The sequence below is a fragment of the Tupaia chinensis genome, unplaced genomic scaffold (assembly GCF_000334495.1).
Source record: "Tupaia chinensis unplaced genomic scaffold, TupChi_1.0 Scaffold000074_1, whole genome shotgun sequence".
Taxonomy (NCBI): domain Eukaryota; kingdom Metazoa; phylum Chordata; class Mammalia; order Scandentia; family Tupaiidae; genus Tupaia; species Tupaia belangeri.
Window position 1 is genome coordinate 7,012,391 of NW_006159534.1, and position 21,246 is coordinate 7,033,636.

A 21,246-nucleotide genomic window follows, 5' to 3' on the forward strand; every position below is an offset into this window, starting at 1 on the left:
CAGCCAGCTCACCAGGAGACGGGGGCCTGCTGGGGGATGGTAGGGGCCTGGGAGAAGGCACACATGCACAATGAGGTGGGGCATGAAGTCTATTATTAGGGGAGTTGGGTGCATAAAGTGGGACATTCTCTTTTAAGAGAAATTCCAAATAAACTTCTGGAAGGTTATTTTCTAGGAATCATGCCGGCACTGGGAGAGCAACCCCCTATGCACAGCCCCGCCCGGGCTCACGTGGCCACCTTTTCCTCCCCCGATGCAGGGCTGGCTCCCCAGAATATATAAACCTCTCTGGAGCCTGGCTGGAGCCAGCAGGCCACCCACTGGACACCTCGCCAAGCAACCGTGCTTTCCACGGGAAGCCTCGCCTGGCCTCTGCACTGAGGCTCTCTTGTGCTTGACGCTGCAGCTGCAGCCCAAAATGCCAGCTGTCCAGCTGCTGCTCCTGGCCTGCCTGGTGTGGGACGTGGGGGCCATGACAGCCAAGCTCCGGAAAGCCAACGACCGGAGTGGCCGATGCCAATATACCTTCAGTGTGGCTAGCCCCACGGAGTCCAGTTGCCCTGAGCAGGGCCAGGCCACATCTGCCATCCAGGATCTCCAGAGAGACAGCAGCACCCAGCGCGCAGACCTGGAGGCCACCAAAGCCCGGCTTAGTGCCCTCGAGAACCTCCTCCACCGGCTGACCATGGGGCAGGCTGCAGGGCCCCAGGAGAGCCAGGCAGGGCTGCAGAGGGAGCTGGGTGCCCTACGAGGGGAGCGAGAGCAGCTGGAAACCCAAGCCAGGGAGTTAGAGGCTGCACACAGCAACCTTCTCCGGGATAAGTCAATTCTCGAAGAACAAAAGAGGCAATTGCAGCAAGAAAATGAGGATCTGGCCAGGAGGCTGGAGAGCACCAGCCAGGAGGTGGCAAGGCTGAGAAGGGGCCAGTGTCCCCAGACCCAAGACCCCTCTCGGGATGTGCCACCAGGCTCCAGGGAAGGTAAGAACACAGGTGGAAGACCCTAGGTCCCACATGGTCCATGACAAGCTGTAATAGGTGCCCCATGACTCCCTTCCTGCCCGCTCTGTCTCCCAGTAGACACAGGTGGGTTAGGCACCTTCACCACATTGCTATCCCCAGTGAGTTAGCTCCTGAGAGCTTCGCTTAGGTTGGTGCCTTTCTACAGCGATGTCTCACAGTGCACAGCCATGTGAGGAATATGAGGACCAAGTGAGACATCTCTGTGCAGGATCCATAGAAAGTGACCAACTGCCCTTTCCTTGAATCTTGGCTCAGAGACTGTTATTTCTACCTTTTGATCTTACAATGATCTCTGTTTATGACAAGCTAATGGATTTATGAATTAAGTGGGAAGGTTTTTGTTTGTTTTTGTTTTATAATACTCTTCCTATGCAAGATAAAGAGGTGACGGTACTTTGTCACCTTGTTGTTTGGAAGTTTTCCTACTCTGTCAGATCTGGGAACTGCTGCTTTTAAGTTGGACAACTTATTGAAGTGGCTTTTTCCAACCAAGATGCCCTCTGTTTGCCCTGTCCCCTGCTGGCTTGGAGGTGAGCCCTCTAGTGTGTGTCAAGGAAGGAGCACCCTCTTCTCATTAGCAGGGAACGTGACATTGGTGTCACCTCTTTATGAAAATTGTGCTCCCCCAAATTTGCTGTTTAATAAGTTTCCTAATTGGGAAGAAACAAGTAAGCAAAAACAAGTTGTGGGACAGTTAGTCCAGGCTCTTCCAAGATGTCAGCATTGAGAAAGGAGGAGGAGGAGTGGGGGAGGGCTTGTTCTAGACTGAAAGAGACAGAGACACATGGTCCTCTGGTTGAGTGTGTGATCCTTGACTGACTCTTGCATCTGGGAAAAAAAGCTACAAGGGAGGAGATGTGAATATGGAGTGCTAAGTAGATCATGTTATTGTGGTCATGGGTCATTTCCTAGTGAGATAATGTTTAGTGGTTACAAAGAATATCATGTTTGAAGGAGACACATGCTCAGAGACTTAGAGGTGAGAACCAGGATATCTGCACCTTGCTTTCAAGTGGTTGTGCAAAGACTAAATATACAGAGACTGAGAGAAAGATGGATAAAACAAATGTGGCCAAATATTAATGATCAGTGAATGAATCTAATGAACAGGATGTGGGGGGGTTATCATCTTATTCTTTCCATTTTTTTCTATAGGTTTGAAAATCTTCCCAATGAAATGATGGGAAAATATTTTCTTGAGAAGCCTTCATACTGAAGGCCAGATCTGCATAGGAGTGAGGCTAGAAAACCTGAGTCGATGCCTGGTTATGACGGGCAAGTCATTTAACGACCCGCACCTTTGTTTCTCTCGGCCACAAAGAATTCCCTGCTATACATAATAAATCTCGTGGGATTCAAATGAAGTTAACTATGAGGCGTAAGGGACTTTTTAAATTAAAAATTTTTAGGGTTTTACCATGTGGCATGTGCATTAGCCAGAGACAGACAGAGACAGAGAAAGTGGGAAATCACCTCTCCCCCATTCTCCTCGCATTGGGCACGCATGCACACGTACCCTACTTGAACTGCAGTCCACCGTGTGGGAATCCAGCATCTTAACACCACATCACCTGCTGGCCCCTATAAATAACTATTCTTTTAAGTCTTAGATTGTTCGAATTGGATGAGATTTCATTCTGAATTTGACAACCTAGCATCCTAAGATGCTGAGGGGTCCAAGGCTACATGGATGGGGGACAGGACAGCTGAGCCTGAGCGTGAGTCTGAGAAGACGGATGGAGGGATCTCTACCACCAGAGGTGTTAAGAGCAACTACTTATTTCTGACCACTAACCAAATGAAGTTACAGCCTCAGAAAACCCTGTATGGTGTTGTTATGTGTGTTATATGTGTGGAGTGTGTGGTACATACATGTGAGTTGTATGAGTGTATGTATACATGTGTGATATGTGTATTGCATATGTGTGGGGAATATGTGTGTCATGTGTGCATATTTGTGTGGCATGTGCATGTATGTGATAGTGTGGTGTGTGCATTTGCATGTATGTGCATTGTATGTGTGATATGTATGTGCTGTGTGTGGTATATGTGTATGAGGTGTGTGTGTAGTGTGTGTGGCATGTGCATGTATGTGATAGTGTGGTGTGTGCATTTGCATGTATGTGCATTGTATGTGTGATATGTATGTGCTGTGTGTGGTATATGTGTATGAGGTGTGTGTGTAGTGTGTGTGGCATGTGCATGTATGTGATAGTGTGGTGTGTGCATTTGCATGTATGTGCATTGTATGTGTGATATGTATGTGCTGTGTGTGGTATATGTGTATGAGGTGTGTGTGTAGTGTGTGTGGCATGTGCATATGTCAGTGGTGTGCATGGTGTGTGTATGTATGTGGTAGTATAGCACATGCATTTGCATGTGTTACATGTGTGTTACATGTGTGGTATATATGTGCATGTGCTATGTGTGGTGCATATGTGTGTAGGTATACGGCATGTGTGTGCATAGTATGTGTGATGTGTGCACAGGTGTGTGGTATGTGTGCACAAAAATAGAGGCAGCCTTTGGTCATTTGTTGTGTTACAGTCATTCAACAAGTCTGAATTTATTAGATGCAATCTCTAATTTTATACTGCTTTCTGTCCTTGCCAGCTCTCTACTTCTGAAATAAGGCAACATCCCATCATAGAGAACTGCTAACTTGGACGCTCGTTCCTAATAGTGGGCGCCCCTGTGAGCAGCAAGTTATCCTAGCACGGGAGTGTAGAGTTGAAAACAGACCTAACAAGCATCCAGTGCCACTGGCTCATTTCTGCAGATGTGGAAACTGAGGCCCCAGAATTACTCAAGGAGCCCGTGGCCATCTCGCCGGTTAGTGGCAGAGCCAGGTTAGTGGCAGAGCCAGCGCTAGGCTTCTGGCCTCTTCTCCTGAGGCTCAGTGACCTTCGCAACCCCAGCTGACCTTTATTTATAGAGACCCTACAGATGAAAGACAGGAAGGAACAGAAATGCTTGGAACGTAAGTTCAGCTTTGGAGTTTAGATTTGGGAGTAGGGGCTGTTTGGGGGCTGGGACTTGAGTGTGGACATGCTTTCATGCAGGAGCAGCAAGCACTGGGTGTGGAGCGTTGGGGGAGGGAGCTGCGGAAGGCTGAGGGCATGAAGGAAGGCTGAGAGGAGCTTTTGCTCACGGCCTGTAGTGCAGACCCGCACCACCGCTTTCTTCACTGTGTAATTGTTACATAGCAAAAACCCTCCCTGGGCCCAGCTGACGGTGCGGTGGTGAAGGCGGCTGGATCCCATGTGGCCAACGCATCCCAGACCCAGAGGCTTGAAAAACACAGCAGGCACTTTCTAGTCTATGTAATATAATATTTGGAATAAAACCACACTTTAGGATATCAGTTTAAACAAATAAGCAAAAGAAAAAAACATACCAGGCACATGTACAGGCATGGGTGCCCAAGATCCTGAAAGGAGAATGGAGGAGAAGGAATTGTAGCATGGTCATTCAGTTTAGATTTGGGAGTAGGGGCTGTTTGGGGGCTGGGACTTGAGTGTGGACATGCTTTCATGCAGGAGCAGCAAGCACTGGGTGTGGAGCGTTGGGGGAGGGAGCTGCGGAAGGCTGAGGGCATGAAGGAAGGCTGAGAGGAGCTTTTGCTCACGGCCTGTAGTGCAGACCCGCACCACCGCTTTCTTCACTGTGTAATTGTTACATAGCAAAAACCCTCCCTGGGCCCAGCTGACGGTGCGGTGGTGAAGGCGGCTGGATCCCATGTGGCCAACGCATCCCAGACCCAGAGGCTTGAAAAACACAGCAGGCACTTTCTAGTCTATGTAATATAATATTTGGAATAAAACCACACTTTAGGATATCAGTTTAAACAAATAAGCAAAAGAAAAAAACATACCAGGCACATGTACAGGCATGGGTGCCCAAGATCCTGAAAGGAGAATGGAGGAGAAGGAATTGTAGCATGGTCATTCCCCATGGGGGGTGCTTTCTCTCTCTCTTTCTGCACCCCCCCAATCTCCCAGCAAGCACATGTGCCCTCCAGCAAATTTCTTTAAAAAAAGAGAAAACTTCCTTAGGCTCATGGAAATCACTCCTTCATACATATAGATCATGTGACGGCCAGCATTCCACCACAAAACGATCACGACAAAGTTGTATCAATATTTTTTCCTAATTTGGGTTTACATAAAAGTTTACATATTTATGAGAAGTCTTCAAAAATGTCATGAAAGATGTGTACTCCAAAGAAAACTATGCCTAGATTTTAAAACTTTTTTGAACCAAAATGAACTGATACTCTAATTTCATTTTTCCATGACTTCTGTATATGCATGAACATATATATATGTAAAAAAAAAAAAGTAGAAAAATACAATTTACCACCATTTTTAGAAAAGTGGGGAAAATGATCAAAAGATAAATGAGAAGCAGTTGTTCCTGTCACAAAAGAGCCCACTTTTGCTTCTATTTAGCGCCTGCCTGGTCCTCATGACCCCACAAACTGGAGCGGAGGCTGAGGGCTGTGTGTGGGGCAGAGATTCATGTGGGTCATAATCCCAAGGAAGAGACATGGGGACAGGGACAGTGAGGCAGGGAAGGAAGGAAAAGCAGCAGAGGGCCTTCTTCAGCTGGTCGCTGCAGCTGGCATCAGGGCTTGACCCCACCAAGCCTTTCCAAGGGGCTGTGTCGAAGGTGACAGAAGAGGGGAGCACTCATCCAGAGCTCTGACACCCTGCTGACCCAGGGCTACCCCAGGTGTCCATCACACCCCCGTGGTAATGGACGCAGGGTCGGGCTGTCCTTACTGACGTCCTACTTACAGAGTCAGAGAAGCTGGGGCAGGTGGCACCTGTGAGGGGCATGTTGCCATAATGATGGCTGAAAGAGGTGGGCAGGACTTGGGGGGGCACCGAATTGTTCGACCCCACTCGGCCCCTTTCCTCACCTACAGGAGAGGACAATAATGCCTCCTAGGGTCATACAGAGCAGAAGGAACACGTGACATGTCCAGTGCAGTGCCGGGCACAGAGTTCCCGCCAGGGAATGGGTTGTAACTGCAAGGGCTGCTTTTGCTTCAGTGCCACTGTGGTTTTAAAGTGTCATTCAACCATCAAAACTTCAGTGTACACATGGCATATCTGTAACACAGAGGCGGTCTGTGTTGGAACAGCAGGTCCATAGTCTATTCGCCAATCTTCACTTTTCTGTGTTCATTGTTCTTTTGCCAGAGGGTACATATGCTTGCAAGAGAGAGACAGAAAGAGAGAGAGAGCGAGCCCTCCAGGGGGTGTAGTCATGCCACGATTCCTTCCCTCCATTTTTCCTTCCCATCAGGATTTTGGTCATGTGCACACATGCACCTAGCATGTTTTCAAGTCACCAGAGCTGGGATTCGAACCACAGGTGGCCATGTGGAATCTAGCTCCCAATGCACAGGGCTTAACCATTGCACTATGGGGCTGGCCTTAGTCTTCACGTTGCTAAAGGATTTGTAGCAGTCTGTAAATACGTTGGCACCTTTCTTTTTCATCATTCTCTTCATTTATGTAATATCAACCAAACTTTCCAACAGTTACAAAAAATGTCCACAAATCAGTACTTCATTTGCCGACAGGCAAATGAGTTAATAAATTCAATTTCTGTTCTAGGCCGAGCTGTCTAGAATGTGAATCTATAAAGGTAAGGGCAGAACATTCCAGAATTTTGTAATAGACATGAACCTTCCAACTACAGAAGGATTGAAGTTTAATATAAAACAAATAAAAAGGCTAAAAATTTAACTGCCTGACAATATAATCGTTAATATTTTTACAATCTTTGTCTTTTCTCTACATTCAGAAGTGAAATGTTAGTGATTTTGACACATTCCAGGAAAATTTTAGTTTTGACACATCTTTCTCAAGGAGCCTTTATAGTTTCTTATGTAAGCCTCGAAACGACTTGATACGTTTGTGCAGCTCAGACTACAGGGACTCAGAGACGTTGAGTCATTTGCCCAAAGTCGCACAGCTGGTTCAAGGCAGGGTTCAACCCAGAAGCCACAACTTCTGCTCAGCCCCGGCCCCTTTGCAGGACTGCTTCCTTAGCTCGGGCTTTGGGCCCTCACACCAGACCACTCTGCTCTGGGAGTCTGACCATCGCCAGATGCTCCCGGCCAACGTGACCACGAAGCAGCCAGCAGGCTCACAGTCTGAACAGCCCACCTGCCAACTGGAACTGGCTCTCGGTCACTCTGGAAGCCATTCCCTAACATTGTTTTATGGTGGCTCTTGTTTACCACAAGGAAGACACACGAGGCGTGGTAGCTGCAAAGAGTAAAGAGGGCAGAGAGAGGGCCAGCTGAAGGGCTCTCTGCTCAGAGCCCTGGTGGCCTTGGTGGGACCAGGTGAGGAACTCCTAGCACCCTGAGCCACCTCCTCTGTGGCAGTGGAGGAAGAAGGGCTGATGGGAAGGCTGAACTCCCAGGGTGCTTGCTGGGCACCTCCTGGATCTGAGCTCAGCTCCAGTAGTGGGTCATTCCCCAAGGGTCGAACAGAATCTTCCAGGCTCTGGGAAAGTCTGTAGCAGTCCGGGTCTACCCAGGAGAGAGAATCTACACAGTATGTTTCGCCGGGGAGGTTCATCATCAGGAACCACTAACTCAACGAGCGAGCACCTGTAAGAAATCTGTGACCTCCACGTGGCCCTCGCACTGGGAGGGACTAGGGGAAGGGTTCCCATTCTGCCTTGGTCACTGTTGTGCTGCTGTCAGGGAACACCCGAGATGGGGCCATTTATAAAGCACAGATGTTTGTTTGGCTCAGAGTTCTGGAGGCCAGGGGTGTCCCAGAGCATGGCGTGGGCATCTGGCCAAGGTCGAGTGTGGCATCAGCCCATGACAGGAGGCCAAGGGGCCAGAGACTCCACGGAGAGAGGAAGGGCCACTCCCGATGGTGGGGTTCTCGTGGCCTGTTCACCTCTTAAAGCACCCCTCCCAATGCTATAACATTGGCATCAAATCTGAGCCTGAGTTTTGGAGGCGACAAACACTGAAACCACAACAGACCACTCTGGGGACAGTGGGGCCCCAAAGGCCAAGAGATGGCTAATTTGCCTGGGCTTGAGCCACTCTGCAGCTGCAACGGGCCACCTGCTGTGTGCGGGGGAGGGCGGACAGATGCGGTGACCTGGTGCAGTGAGGGTCATGAGCAGATAGGCCTCCCCCTAGCAGAGTCTAGTCCACAGGGGTAGGAGCCTGCAGAGCACCCGGGCTCCGTGCCGGGATTCTGGTTTCCTCGTGAGGAGAGTTGTGGCAAGGGGATAGCCAGGCTGGGGCCAGCAGGTCACAGAGGAGCCAAGTCCTGACACTCTGGCTGGGGACGCTCCACCCACTGTCTTCACTTGCAGGGCTGACCAGCCCAGGTCAGGGGGTGGGGTAGAGTGGGCAGAACTGCCGTAGAGCTGCTTCCTCCCAGCGACCCTCTGGCGCCCTCTAGTGGGATCGCTCAACCTCATGCTCACTTTAACGGAGAAATGCCTTGTTCTTCAGAGAGCATCTACGGAAAGGTCCGGTCAGCTGCGAGAGGCAATATATTCATAATTGACACACTTCCCTGCCACCAACTGCAAAGGTTCACAACCTCCATGGCCTTGGAAGATGGGTTCAAGTCCCAGCTCTACCACTTAACTAGCCGTGTTACCTTGGGCGAGTTACTTAACCTCCCTGAACTTTGGTTTCCTCCTTTGCCAAAGGGGATGGCAGTGTGCACATTCAGGACAGTTATGAGGCACAGAGGTAGCAAGCAGCAGGTGCCCAGCACAGGGCCTGGCACTTAGTCGGGGTGTGGGGGGGGCAGTTGTTACATTTCATTAGGTCCAGGCTGCAGCCCCAAAACGCCTCACTATATTTTTCTGAATCTTTTGAAGGCTCAAGATCACATACATAATTTATATAAAAATGCTTTGAATTATGGAATGAGCTATAAATGCTTGTTAATCATCTCTTTTCACACACAAAAAAGCTGTTTTCAGTATTCCGTGCTAGTGCTTTAGCCATCTTCGATGAAGACACCTGTGAAAATGCCTGGCTTTTTTTGTTGCTTTCACGCTCTGTATTTCCTCTGCAGCTGAAAAGGGTATTTCTGGTCTTCGTTTTCCTCTCACTGACTTGCAGCGTGCACTCCCCGTTTTTCCTAAATGTACAGCTTCCTCTCAGGAAGTCACTGAATTATATAACCGTCCTGGCTGGCCTCACAGAACAAGCTGATTTGCATCAGATTCAGCGAGGAAGAACCTGCCCTGACCCCTGCATGGCAGCTGTAGGTCACCTAGCAGGAGGCAGGGAGCCAGGGCTGGGGGTGAGTCTCCCGACTGTTTGTACAGGTGTCACCTCACCTCACCCACCCCTCTGAAGCCAGCCCCTGGATCCTGAGAGTTGGGACATTTAGCAAAGGAGTCTGACTGTCCTGAAGAGCAGCTGCGGTGGCCCAGGGAAAGGCACAAAGGCGAGGAGAGCTCAGGCGTGGGGAACCTGCTAATGACCCAAGTCAGAGAACTTGCCTGGACAAGGGGCTGCCACGTTGGATGAGCCCCTGCTCCTTGCAGGAGTTGGCCAGGGGTAGGACAGGGCTGGGCCGCTGCTGACTGCTGGCTCGGTCTTCGCCATTTCAGGTTGAGAGAGAAGGCATGCAGTGAAGACGAAGGGCAGGGAAGGTGGTGACAAACAACCTCGCCACCCTTGGATCCAGAGAAGCTCCTTGCTCCTTCCTATCCCGGGAGCATCCCATCCCAATTCCTGGCAGAGGGAAGTGGCCGGTGTGGTCCCAGGGGTTCAGGGAGCTTCCATCTGATGAAGTGGGTTGGTCTCTCTGCCTCATTCCCTCCAAAGCCAAGTCAATCTTTAAGATGAAAAACAGGGGCCAGTAGTTGACTGAGGTTCCAGCATGCATGTCCTTGCGTGCCCAAAAGTCCCGAGAGGAGAATGGCCGACAGGGGATTGTGGCGTGGACATCCCCCCGAGGAGTGATTTCTTGCTTTCTGTCTCTGTCTCTCTGGTGAGCAGAGCACATGCACCCTATAGCAAAATCTCTCAAAAAAATAAAAAGATGAGAAGCAGAGAGACCCAGCCTCTGGCACGGTTGGTAGTGGACTGACTACGGAGCTGGAGGCCACAGGGCCAACAGCGGGTTCAGGTCTCCAGTTTGGCCTGGAAACATGCTAGAAACACGTGGTTCCCAGAACCCAGAGGGGTTTGAAGGTTGGGGGAAGGGGTCGCAGTGTAACAAGACTCTGTGGAAAGTGCTTCTCTGCCCTCTGTGCTCGTGCACACACGCGCTCTTTATCACGAATACAACGATGATGATGAAGGATGAAGAAAGGAGGGGTTTCTGTGCCTCCACAGATCCCTGAAGAAGGGGTAGGAGGGTTAGGAACTAAAGAAACTTTCGAGGGCTCTTCCAGAGCTATCCGGATTGTCCAAGAGACCCTGGTTCCCGTAGCAGCCTGGAGGGAACCCGTGTTACTCTTCAGCCAAGAGGACTTGGCCAGGCCACGGATTCCTCCAGGGAATCCTAGGCCCACCTGCCTGTTCACCTTTTACCTCCAGCACCTGAGTTGCTGGTCAACAAGGCATAAGGCATGACCCGTTCCTGGAGTACTCCCAAGTACCCCAGGAGCGTGGGGTGCATAGCCAGGAAGTCTGCAGTGGCCTCTATATTTTGACTTTAGGGTCTGGACTGCTTACATGGCCACCCAGACCCCAGGGCAGTCACACTCTCTGGGAGGCTGGTACCTGCAGAGAGGCAGGAGTGGGGCACAGAGAGGGCAGCTGATGAGGTGACTGAGTGTGGGCAGAAGGCCTGAACCACCATAACAAAGTGCCACCCCCGGCCCATGGCCCACCTGAGCCTGAGGGCTGCGTGGATGCTAGATGCTGTCTCCACCTCCTTCCGAGGAGACATTTTTTTCTAGAACTGTAACTCATTGAAGCTGAACATCAGCAACCCAAGGCCACCCAGATTCCAGAGACGTGAAAATGCAGGAGAACACGTGGCAGAGACTGATGAAATGCGGCACACCCTGAGTTCCACTGTGGTCCTCGGGGCCTGAAACTCAACCTAGGAGGACGGAGCGAGTACGCGAGAGAAGGCAGCAAGCGTCCTCAGGTCCTCAGCGTGCAGACGCCTGGTCCTGGGCGGTGCACTGACTTTCCCGCCTCCGTCCTGGACACTAAAAATCCTCAGCTGGGAGCCAAGTCATGCAAAGGGCAGAACACTGAGATGACCAGCAACTGAAGAGGTCACAGCCCCAGTTCGCCTTCGCCGTCTGAGGCATTGCCGCTGGCCTTGCTGTGGGGGCAGGAGACTCCTCCCAGGCTGGTGGATGGCTACAGCTCCTTTACCTGCTGTCCGGCTCAGCTCTCACTCTCAGCGCCACTACCTCCTGCCCGAGCCACCTGAAGGCCAGGTGTACCAGACAACCAGGGACAGCTCTATGTCCAGAGCCCTGAAATTACTCAAGCTAATGTACCCTGAGCTTGCTCGCCAGCCTCCCCGTTCTTCTCCATGGAAAGAACCATAAAGTCTCTGCATTTCCCCTCACTCCTTCTGCCTCCGGAGCAACCCTGGTGCTTCTCCAAGATGACACCCATGGCCTGGTGTGCCCCCTCCCCTTGGGATCTCTGAGTATAACAAGCTACTTTTTCTTAAAATAATTATTTAAGTTTTATTTATTATTATTGTTCCTCATTTGACCAGAGAGAGAGAGAAATGGAGAGTGAGAAAGCAAGCTTCCAGGTCTGGGACACGAACTGGGGTCACTCATGTGGGAGTCCAGCACCTTAATCACCACCTGCCAGCCCCAATGAGCTACTTTAAATTTTTTATTTAATTTTATATAGCATTATTATTTTTAATTTGCTATGGGTACATGAGCTCATCAGAGAAAGAGAGAAGCCAAGCTGCCAGGTCTGGACTCAAACCACAAACCTGATATCGACCATTTTGGAGGGCCCAGCACCCCAACTACCATGCTACCTGCTGGCTCCACAAGCTACTTTTCTAAGACCATATTCTTCTTCTTCTTCTTCTTCTTCTTTTTTTTTTTTTTTTTTGGAGAGGTTTTTGCTATAGGGCGCGTGCACTTGCCAGACAGAGAGAGACAGAGAGACAGAAAGTGAGAAATCACCCCCCGAGGCGGGATGGCCATGCCGCAATCCCTTCTCCTCCATTCTCCTCTCAGGATCTTGGGCACGCATGCACACGTGCCCGGCGTGAGTTTTAAGCCACCGGGTCTGGGACACGAACTGCGGTTGACTACGTGGGAGTCCAGTGACCTAGCCATTACACTAACTGCTGGTCCCTTATTATTCTTTTTTCAGAGCAGTTTTAGGTTCACAGCAAAACTGAGCAGAAGTTACAGAGATTTCCTACGTGCCCCACCCCCACATGCTTAGGCTTTCCCGTTTGCGACCTCCCCCCCTAGAGTGGAACATGGGTCGCGACCCAGGAACCTGCACTGTCCCACCATCATCAGAACCCACTCGTCTCTTCTATGGCCATTCTTGGCACTGTGTGGTCTCTGTGTTTGGACGAATGTACAATGACATGAACCCACGATACAGTATCAGAGGAATCTTTACTCCCCTAAAGATCACTCCCCATTCCTCAGCAACACTGATTTTCCTCCCCCACCCCAGTTTGGCCTCAGGCTATCTTTCTTTTTCTTTTTCTTTTCTTTTCTTTTTTTGGGAGAGGTGTTTGCTATAGGGCTCATGTGCTCGCCAGAAAGAGAGAGAGACAGAGAGACAGAAAGTGAGAAATCACCCCCCAGGGGGGATGACCACGCCTCAATCCCTTCTCCTTTTTCCTCTTGGGATTTTGGGCATGCACACACACACACCCGGCATGAGTTTAAGCCACCAGGTCTGAGACTTGAACCGTGATCAACTATATGGGAGTCCAGTGACATAGCCATTACGCTAACTGCTGGTCCCCTGATGGCCGTTGTCTCCTGATCTCCTGGTCTTGCCATACCTGAATAATAGCAAAACCTCCATTTTAAAGCAGCCCAGCTTGTTCCTTGTGGCTATTGCTTCATCCTTGTATTCAAGAACTGCTGTAGGGGCTGGAAAGAGGTGTGGTGGTTAAGACACTGGACTCCCATATGGCTGACCATGGTTCGAGTCCCAGACTTGGTGGCTTGCTTTCTTCTCTTTCTCATAAAATTTAAAAATAATAAATAAAAGTAAATACATTTTTTTAAAGAACTGCTATAGCTTCCCTTTCAGCACTGTGGCCACAGCCATGTGTATGCTCAGGCTTCAGAAGAGGCTTGCCTCTAGTGTTCTCCACTGTGGCAAAAAGAAGGTCTAGTTGGACCCCAATGAGACCAATTCAGTTGCCAATACCAACTCCCGTCAGCAGATCCAGAAGCTGATCAAGGATGGGTTGACTGTCTGCAAGCCTGTGACTGTCCGTTCCTGGGCTCAATGCTGGAAAAACACCTTGGCCTGCCAGAAGGGGAGGCATATGGGCACAGGGAAGTGAAAGGGTATGGCCAATGCGAGAATGCCAGAGAAGGTGACCTGGATGAGGAGAATGAGGATCCTGCGCCGGCTGCTCAGAAGATACCGGGAGTCGAAGATTGATCGCCACGTGTATCACAGCCTGTACCTGAAGGTGAAGGGGAATGTGTTCAAGAACAAGTGGATTCATGGAGCACACCCACAAGCCGAAGGCAGACAAGGCCCGCAAAAGGAGCTCCTAGCAGACCAGGCTGAGGCCGGCAGGTCTAAGACCAAGGAAGTACTCAAGCACCGTGAGGAGCGCCTCCAGGCCAAGAGGGAAGAGATCATCAATACTCTGTCCAAGGAGGAAGAGACCAAGAAATAAAGCTCCCCGTCTCTTGTCTGTACAGTGGCATTGGCAGTTACTCAGATCATCGTTTAAATAGAATAAGCCTTTATCTGCTAAAACAAACAAACAAAACAAACAAACTGCTGTAAACTGTAACCCTAAACAAAAGCAGAGAGGTGCAGTACACAGTGACCTGGATGTCGAACCAACGTCATCTACACCTCTTCCCTTCTCCATGGCTCAAACCCTCCCAGTGCCAAATTACTTTTTAAAATTGTCTGTTTTCATTTTTAAATTTATTTTTAAGGACTATTTCATTTATTTATTGTTATTATTATTTTTGAGAGAGAGATTTTTGCTATAGGGCATGTGCACTTGCCAGAGAGATAGAGACAGAAAATGAGAAATCACCCTCAGAGGGGATGGCCACGCTGCAATCCCTTCTCTTTTATTCTCCTCTTGGGACTTTGGGCATGTACGCACATACACCTAGCATGAGTTTTAAGCTGCTGGGTCCAGGACTCAAACCATGGTTGACTACATGAGAGACCAGCAATGTAACCATTATGCCATCTACTGGTTCCAATTATTATTATTATTTTAAATTTGCTTTAGGGCACATTAGCTCACCAGAAAGAGACAGAAAGCAAGAGAGAGGGAAAGTGAGAAAACAAGCTACCAGATCCGGGACTCAAACCAGGGTCACCCATTGTGGGAGTCCAGTGTTTTAACTACCACACCACCTGCTGGCCCCAAATTTTCTATCTTCTTATTTAAAATTTTGCTATAGGCTGTGTGTGCTTGCGAGAGAGAGAGAGAGCGAGAGAGAGCGAGCGCACGCACTCCCCAGGGGGATGGCCATGTTGCAAAGTCTTCTCCATTCACTTCTTTGGATTTTGGCACATGTGCCTGGTGCGTTTACCAAACTGCCAGGTCCAGTACTTGAACCCTGAGATCCCCCATATGGGATCCAGCCACCTTAACCACCACACCACCAACTGGGTCTCCCTAAATTCCTGTGTATACAAAAATACACAGTCTCTTCCACATGCCCTGCAAAATGGTCTCAAAAAGGAGATCTAATGGAATTCTTCCATGGAGTGTATAAGATGTAACATTTTACTTCTTATAGGAATATTTGCACACAGTAAGAACTAAGTCACATAATGAATTTTTTTTGGAGAGGTTTTTGCTATAGAGTACGTGCGCACGCCAGAAAGACAGAGACAGAGAGATGGAAAACAAGAAATCACCCCCTGGGAGGGTGGCCACGCCGTGATCCCTTCTCCTCCATTCTCTTCTCGGGATCTTGGGCACGCGTGCACACGCGCCTGGCATGAGTTTTAAGTCACCGGGTCCGGGATGCAAACCGCAGTTGACTACATGGGAGTCCAGTGACATAGCCATTACTCTAACTGCTGGTTCTCACATAATGATTTTTTAATTGTGTAAAACTTTATGTCACTTTATTTTGAATGCCCTACACAGTGCTAGGCATATTGTTAGGTAATTTATTATCTGTGAGTTTTTTTTAGTTTTTTTTTTTTTCTTTTAATCCATGATAGCGTATGAACAGGAGGGGCCTCCTTGACAGGGTCTTGTCATGGTGCAATCCTTTCCCCTGGTCCTCCTGCTCAACAGGGTCTTGGGCCCAAGTACATGCACTTGGCATGCTTTGACTTGAGCAGGCTGGAGATCCAAACTCATGGCTGACCCTATGGCTTCCAGCACTGTAGTTCAGTATGCTCTCACCTGTACCACTGAGGCTGGGCCTGTGAGGTTTTCTCCTCCACAGGACATACTTACAAGAGAAAGACTGACAGAGAGAACCCCACAAAGGGGCCCAGTCATGCCACAATCCTTTCTCCTTCAAATCTCCATCCCCTTGGGATCCTGAGCACATGTGTATGTGCTATGCATGTTGCCACCAGAGCTGGGACTCCAACCCCACTTGGCCATGTGGAATCTAGCTTCCTCTGCACGGCACTCAACCATTGCACCACGGGGCCAACCGGTGGGCTTTTTCATTACAGAACTTTTCAAACATTCACAAACATAGAGAGGCCAAAATAAATTCTGCCATAGTCATCACCCAGCTCCAATAGTTATTGGCATCATGCAGACATGTTTTATCTTTCTTTCTCCTTCCCACCAACATTATTATCCTACAGCAAATCTCAAGCATCTTATGAGAGCCTATTTAAATGCCATCCTCAGTACGGTGGACCCCTGGGCCATTGCTTCTCATAGCACCATTCTGTCTCTTTCTTTTATTGCAGTTGCTAAATGGAATTTGGACACTTTGGCCTTCCAAGAACTGAAGTCGGAGTTGACAGAAGTCCCTGCTTCTCACATCTTGAAGGAAAGCTCATCTGGCCATCCCAGGACTGAAGGAGGAGACAGTGGTATGAAGTTCGATTTTTTCTTTTTGTGCGGTCTTTATATCCAGCTCTGATTCTGTGCTCAGAGCTGGTATAGAATACATACCCTGCCAGGGAAAACAGAGGACAGGAAACGGAGGGCGTTTGTCAGGAAAGGTTTACAGGAAGTCAGCTTTACCCGAGCAAAGCCCTGGATCCCAGCCTCCACCCTTGGAATGCTGGGCTGGGCTGCTTCCAGGAAGATACGATGTGTTTGCTTCCCTGCTTGATTGTCACATGGAGCTGACCACACCTGAGGTACTGCATTTTCCAGTAGCACCTTCGCACCTCTCTCTTAGGGCTAGGTACACACCACGCACCACCATATCGGTCTGTCAGATATTTTTGTATATCAGTATAAAAATAAGGTATTTTTGCTGAATTTTAGTCACTTAGGAAAAGTACAATCTTTCCCCCGCTACAATGTTCCCTGAAAGCCTAAATTTAAGACTAAGACTATAGTTTTTAGAAACTTTCATTATCCATGTGCTTGATATTTATTGCTAGCATGTTGGTGAAGCTGCCCCAAGAATATGGGACTTCCCATGGTAGCCAGCTCCAGGGATGGGAATGATGAAATATTTAAAATATGATTCTTTGTGATATGAGCAGCAAAGAGTGTCTACCTTCTGGGAGGAAATTGAAGGTGCTCATTCACGTACAGAGATTTACTGTGATTCTGCTAAATCAAAATATTCAGCTATCTCTTTGCTACATTAAAAATACATGTTCAGGGGGCCCAGCAGATGGCATAATGGCTAAGTTGCTGTACTCCCATGTAGTGGACCACGGTTCAAGTCCCAGACCCAATGGCTTCAAACTCACACTAAGCACATATGCGTGCCTGTCCAAAATCCCAAGAGGAGCATGTAGGAGAAGGGATTGCTGCATGGCCATCCCCAAGAGGATGATTTCTCACTTTCTGTATCTCTGTCTCTAGCGAGCACACACACACTCTGAGAGCCTATTTAAATGCCATCCTCAGTACGGTGGACCCCTGGGCCATTGCTTCTCATAGCACCATTCTGTCTCTTTCTTTTATTGCAGTTGCTAAATGGAATTTGGACACTTTGGCCTTCCAAGAACTGAAGTCGGAGTTGACAGAAGTCCCTGCTTCTCACATCTTGAAGGAAAGCTCATCTGGCCATCCCAGGACTGAAGGAGGAGACAGTGGTATGAAGTTCGATTTTTTCTTTTTGTGCGGTCTTTATATCCAGCTCTGATTCTGTGCTCAGAGCTGGTATAGAATACATACCCTGCCAGGGAAAACAGAGGACAGGAAACGGAGGGCGTTTGTCAGGAAAGGTTTACAGGAAGTCAGCTTTACCCGAGCAAAGCCCTGGATCCCAGCCTCCACCCTTGGAATGCTGGGCTGGGCTGCTTCCAGGAAGATACGATGTGTTTGCTTCCCTGCTTGATTGTCACATGGAGCTGACCACACCTGAGGTACTGCATTTTCCAGTAGCACCTTCGCACCTCTCTCTTAGGGCTAGGTACACACCACGCACCACCATATCGGTCTGTCAGATATTTTTGTATATCAGTATAAAAATAAGGTATTTTTGCTGAATTTTAGTCACTTAGGAAAAGTACAATCTTTCCCCCGCTACAATGTTCCCTGAAAGCCTAAATTTAAGACTAAGACTATAGTTTTTAGAAACTTTCATTATCCATGTGCTTGATATTTATTGCTAGCATGTTGGTGAAGCTGCCCCAAGAATATGGGACTTCCCATGGTAGCCAGCTCCAGGGATGGGAATGATGAAATATTTAAAATATGATTCTTTGTGATATGAGCAGCAAAGAGTGTCTACCTTCTGGGAGGAAATTGAAGGTGCTCATTCACGTACAGAGATTTACTGTGATTCTGCTAAATCAAAATATTCAGCTATCTCTTTGCTACATTAAAAATACATGTTCAGGGGGCCCAGCAGATGGCATAATGGCTAAGTTGCTGTACTCCCATGTAGTGGACCACGGTTCAAGTCCCAGACCCAATGGCTTCAAACTCACACTAAGCACATATGCGTGCCTGTCCAAAATCCCAAGAGGAGCATGTAGGAGAAGGGATTGCTGCATGGCCATCCCCAAGAGGATGATTTCTCACTTTCTGTATCTCTGTCTCTAGCGAGCACACACACACTCTCTCTAGCAAAATCTCAAAAAAAAAAAAAAAGTTCAGATTTTATGGTATGAAAATGATACATTAAATATGTGGCCTATTAGTTAGGGCTCAAAAAATTGTTGTATGGAGATTATTCCTCCAACTAGGTTCATTTTTCTCTTTCCTTTTTTTAAATAAAGAAATAAACCAGTCAGGGAAGTTTTAAAGAGCAACGCAGTGAACACCCTGCCCAGTTTCGGCAGATGATTTCAGAGTCTCTGGGCAACCTCTGCCTTTACAGCTGCTACCGAGGAGCTGGGTTTACATGGCAGCGTGAGCACGGGACAGTCACTGCATACTTCTCTCGTCACCTGGAGTTAGGCTTAAAGCGCACAACCGCCCCGCTACCCAAAACACTTGAGAAAACGGAATCTTAAAGAGCTAAGTGCCTTACTGAAAGCCACACAGTCGGTGGGTGCCAAAGTCCAGATTTAAACCCAGACCGTCTGTCTCTAGGGCCCACTTCTAGACCGTCTCTGTATTCATAAAGAGGATGTCTAAGCGGTGTTTCATTTTGCTATTTTATCCGCCAGGATGTGGAGAACTCGTGTGGGTTGGGGAGCCTGTCACTGTGAGAACAGCTGAAACCATTACTGGCAAGTACGGCGTGTGGATGAGAGACCCCAAGCCCACCTACCCCTACACGCAGGAGACCACATGGAGGGTCGACACTGTGGGCACCGACATCCGCCAGGTGTTTGAGTACAGCCTCATCAGCCAGTTCACGCAGGGCTACCCTTCCAAGGTTCACGTGCTGCCCCGGCCGCTGGAAAGCACCGGCGCCGTGGTGTACAAGGGGAGCTTCTATTTCCAGGGGGCCGCGTCCAGGATGGTGATCAGGTATGAGCTGAGCACCGAGACGGTGAAGGCCGAGAAGGAAATCCCTGGGGCCGGCTACCATGGGCAGTTCCCGTATTCTTGGGGCGGCTACACAGACATCGACTTGGCTGTGGATGAGACAGACCTCTGGGTCATCTACAGCACCGAGGAGGCCAAAGGCGCCATTGTCCTCTCTAGACTGAACCCAGAGAACCTGGAGCTGGAACAGACCTGGGAGACCAACATCCGCAAGCAGTCAGTAGCCAACGCCTTTGTCATCTGTGGCACCTTGTACACTGTCAGCAGCTACTCCTCAGCCAATGCCACCATCAACTTTGCCTACGACACAGGCACAAGCAGCAGCAAGGCCCTGAGCATCCCATTCAGGAACCGGTACCGCTACAGCAGCATGATCGACTACAACCCCCTGCTGAAGCAGCTGTTCGCCTGGGACAACTTCAACATGGTCACCTACAACGTCAGGCTCTCCAAGATGTGAAAGCCCAGAGGGGATCCAGCAAAGGCAGAGGGGGATGTCCAGGGCCCCAGGGGAGCAGGCTGAAGGGAGGGGCAGCAGGAGCCCGTGCAGCTTCACACAGCTCTCCAACCTTCATTAGTGCAGAAGGGCCTCGCCCACCTCACCACCTGACTGCAGGACCAGCCATGGGCACATAACAGTCTCATATTATAACAGATATTCTCCTGTCCTAGCAGCTTTTAGAGGAATGTTTAACTGGAAGACTTCAGGTTTTCCGGTCATGTGGGGCAAAAGTTATGAGGCACTAGTTCCTTCACGAAAGCTACTGCTCTTGCATACTGCATGACGGGCAGAGCCATATCACAAGCGCTCTCCCAAGGGGAGAGGGTGAGCTCTGGCGCAGCCTGCCCACACGTAGGACGTGTTTTCTGCCGCTGGCTTCCGGTGCTTTAGATAGGACCCAGTGGGTATCGTGTAACCCTGAGCCTTGTGAAATAAAATGATCTTGCTCAACATTGTCTTCCTTGACTCTTGTGGGAACCTTTGCTTAAGAAAAGAGCGCAGATTCCAACCATCAGATAAGCCCTTCAGGCTGGGAGGATATGTGATTGCACAAGGTTGAAGATGTGTGTGTGTGTGTGGTGCATGCATGTATATAACCGAGAGGCTGTGTCTGTTGGTCTTTTTAAGTCTATTTATTCTTTTGGAGAGGTTTTTACTATAAGGCGTGTGAGCTCACCAGAAAAAGAGAGAGAGAAAGTGAGAAATCACCCCCTATGAGGGATGGCCACACCGCAATCCCTTCTCCTCCATTCTCCTCTTGGGATCTTGGGCACACATGCACATGCGCCCAGCGTGAGTTTAAGCCACCGGATCTGAGACTTGAACTGTGGTCAACTACATGAGAGTCCAGCGACATAGCCATTACGCCAACTGTTGGTCCCAAGTCTATTTATTCTTTTGGGTGCAAGACAGGCACCCCTAGTTGGGTCTTCATGCCACAATCCACCCACAGCTCCAGCCAGCTCAAATCATAAGCACATGTGTACCTGATGTTGTTAGGGACAGCAGCACGTCATGTCTCTGGTTGTAAACCCAGAGTGTCCCCATGTCATTGTTATTGCTGCACCACTGACAGACTCCTGTGCCTGCTTTTGAGGAGTTGCCCAGAATGAAGCCAGGCAAGTGGTAGAATCCACACTTGCCCACTTTCACCTCCTGGTACTCTGGGCCCTTGCTGAACAACCTTCCTCTTCCTCCCCGACTCACCCGTTCTTCATTCTGCCTCCACTCTGGCTTTTATCTGTTGCCCTGGATATGAGATCTGTAAGTCACAACCTCATGGGGGCAAAATTTATAACATTCTTTTCTTTCCCAATTTGCAATAAATTGCAGTAAAATATAAACAACAAAATTCACCATCTTGCCTTTTTTTTCTTTAATTTACTACAAGCTGTGTGCACTTGCTGAGGAGAGACATGCAGAGACACAGGGAAAGTGAGAAAACACTCTCTGGGGGGGGATGGCCACA

The 21,246-nt window shown here is 49.1% G+C and overlaps 1 protein-coding gene and 1 pseudogene across 1 annotated transcript; both read left to right on the forward strand.

The window, feature by feature from the left end:
• Positions 1-280: 280 nt before the first annotated feature.
• MYOC (myocilin) lies at positions 281-19,915 on the forward strand. Its single transcript, XM_006142359.3, has 3 exons — positions 281-980; positions 16,114-16,239; positions 18,952-19,915. Exons 1-3 carry the CDS (start codon positions 419-421, stop codon positions 19,734-19,736), a joined length of 1,473 nt encoding a protein of 490 aa, XP_006142421.2. The 5' UTR covers positions 281-418; the 3' UTR covers positions 19,737-19,915.
• LOC102475975 (60S ribosomal protein L19 pseudogene) lies at positions 13,283-13,889 on the forward strand (annotated as a pseudogene).
• Positions 19,916-21,246: the final 1,331 nt, after the last annotated feature.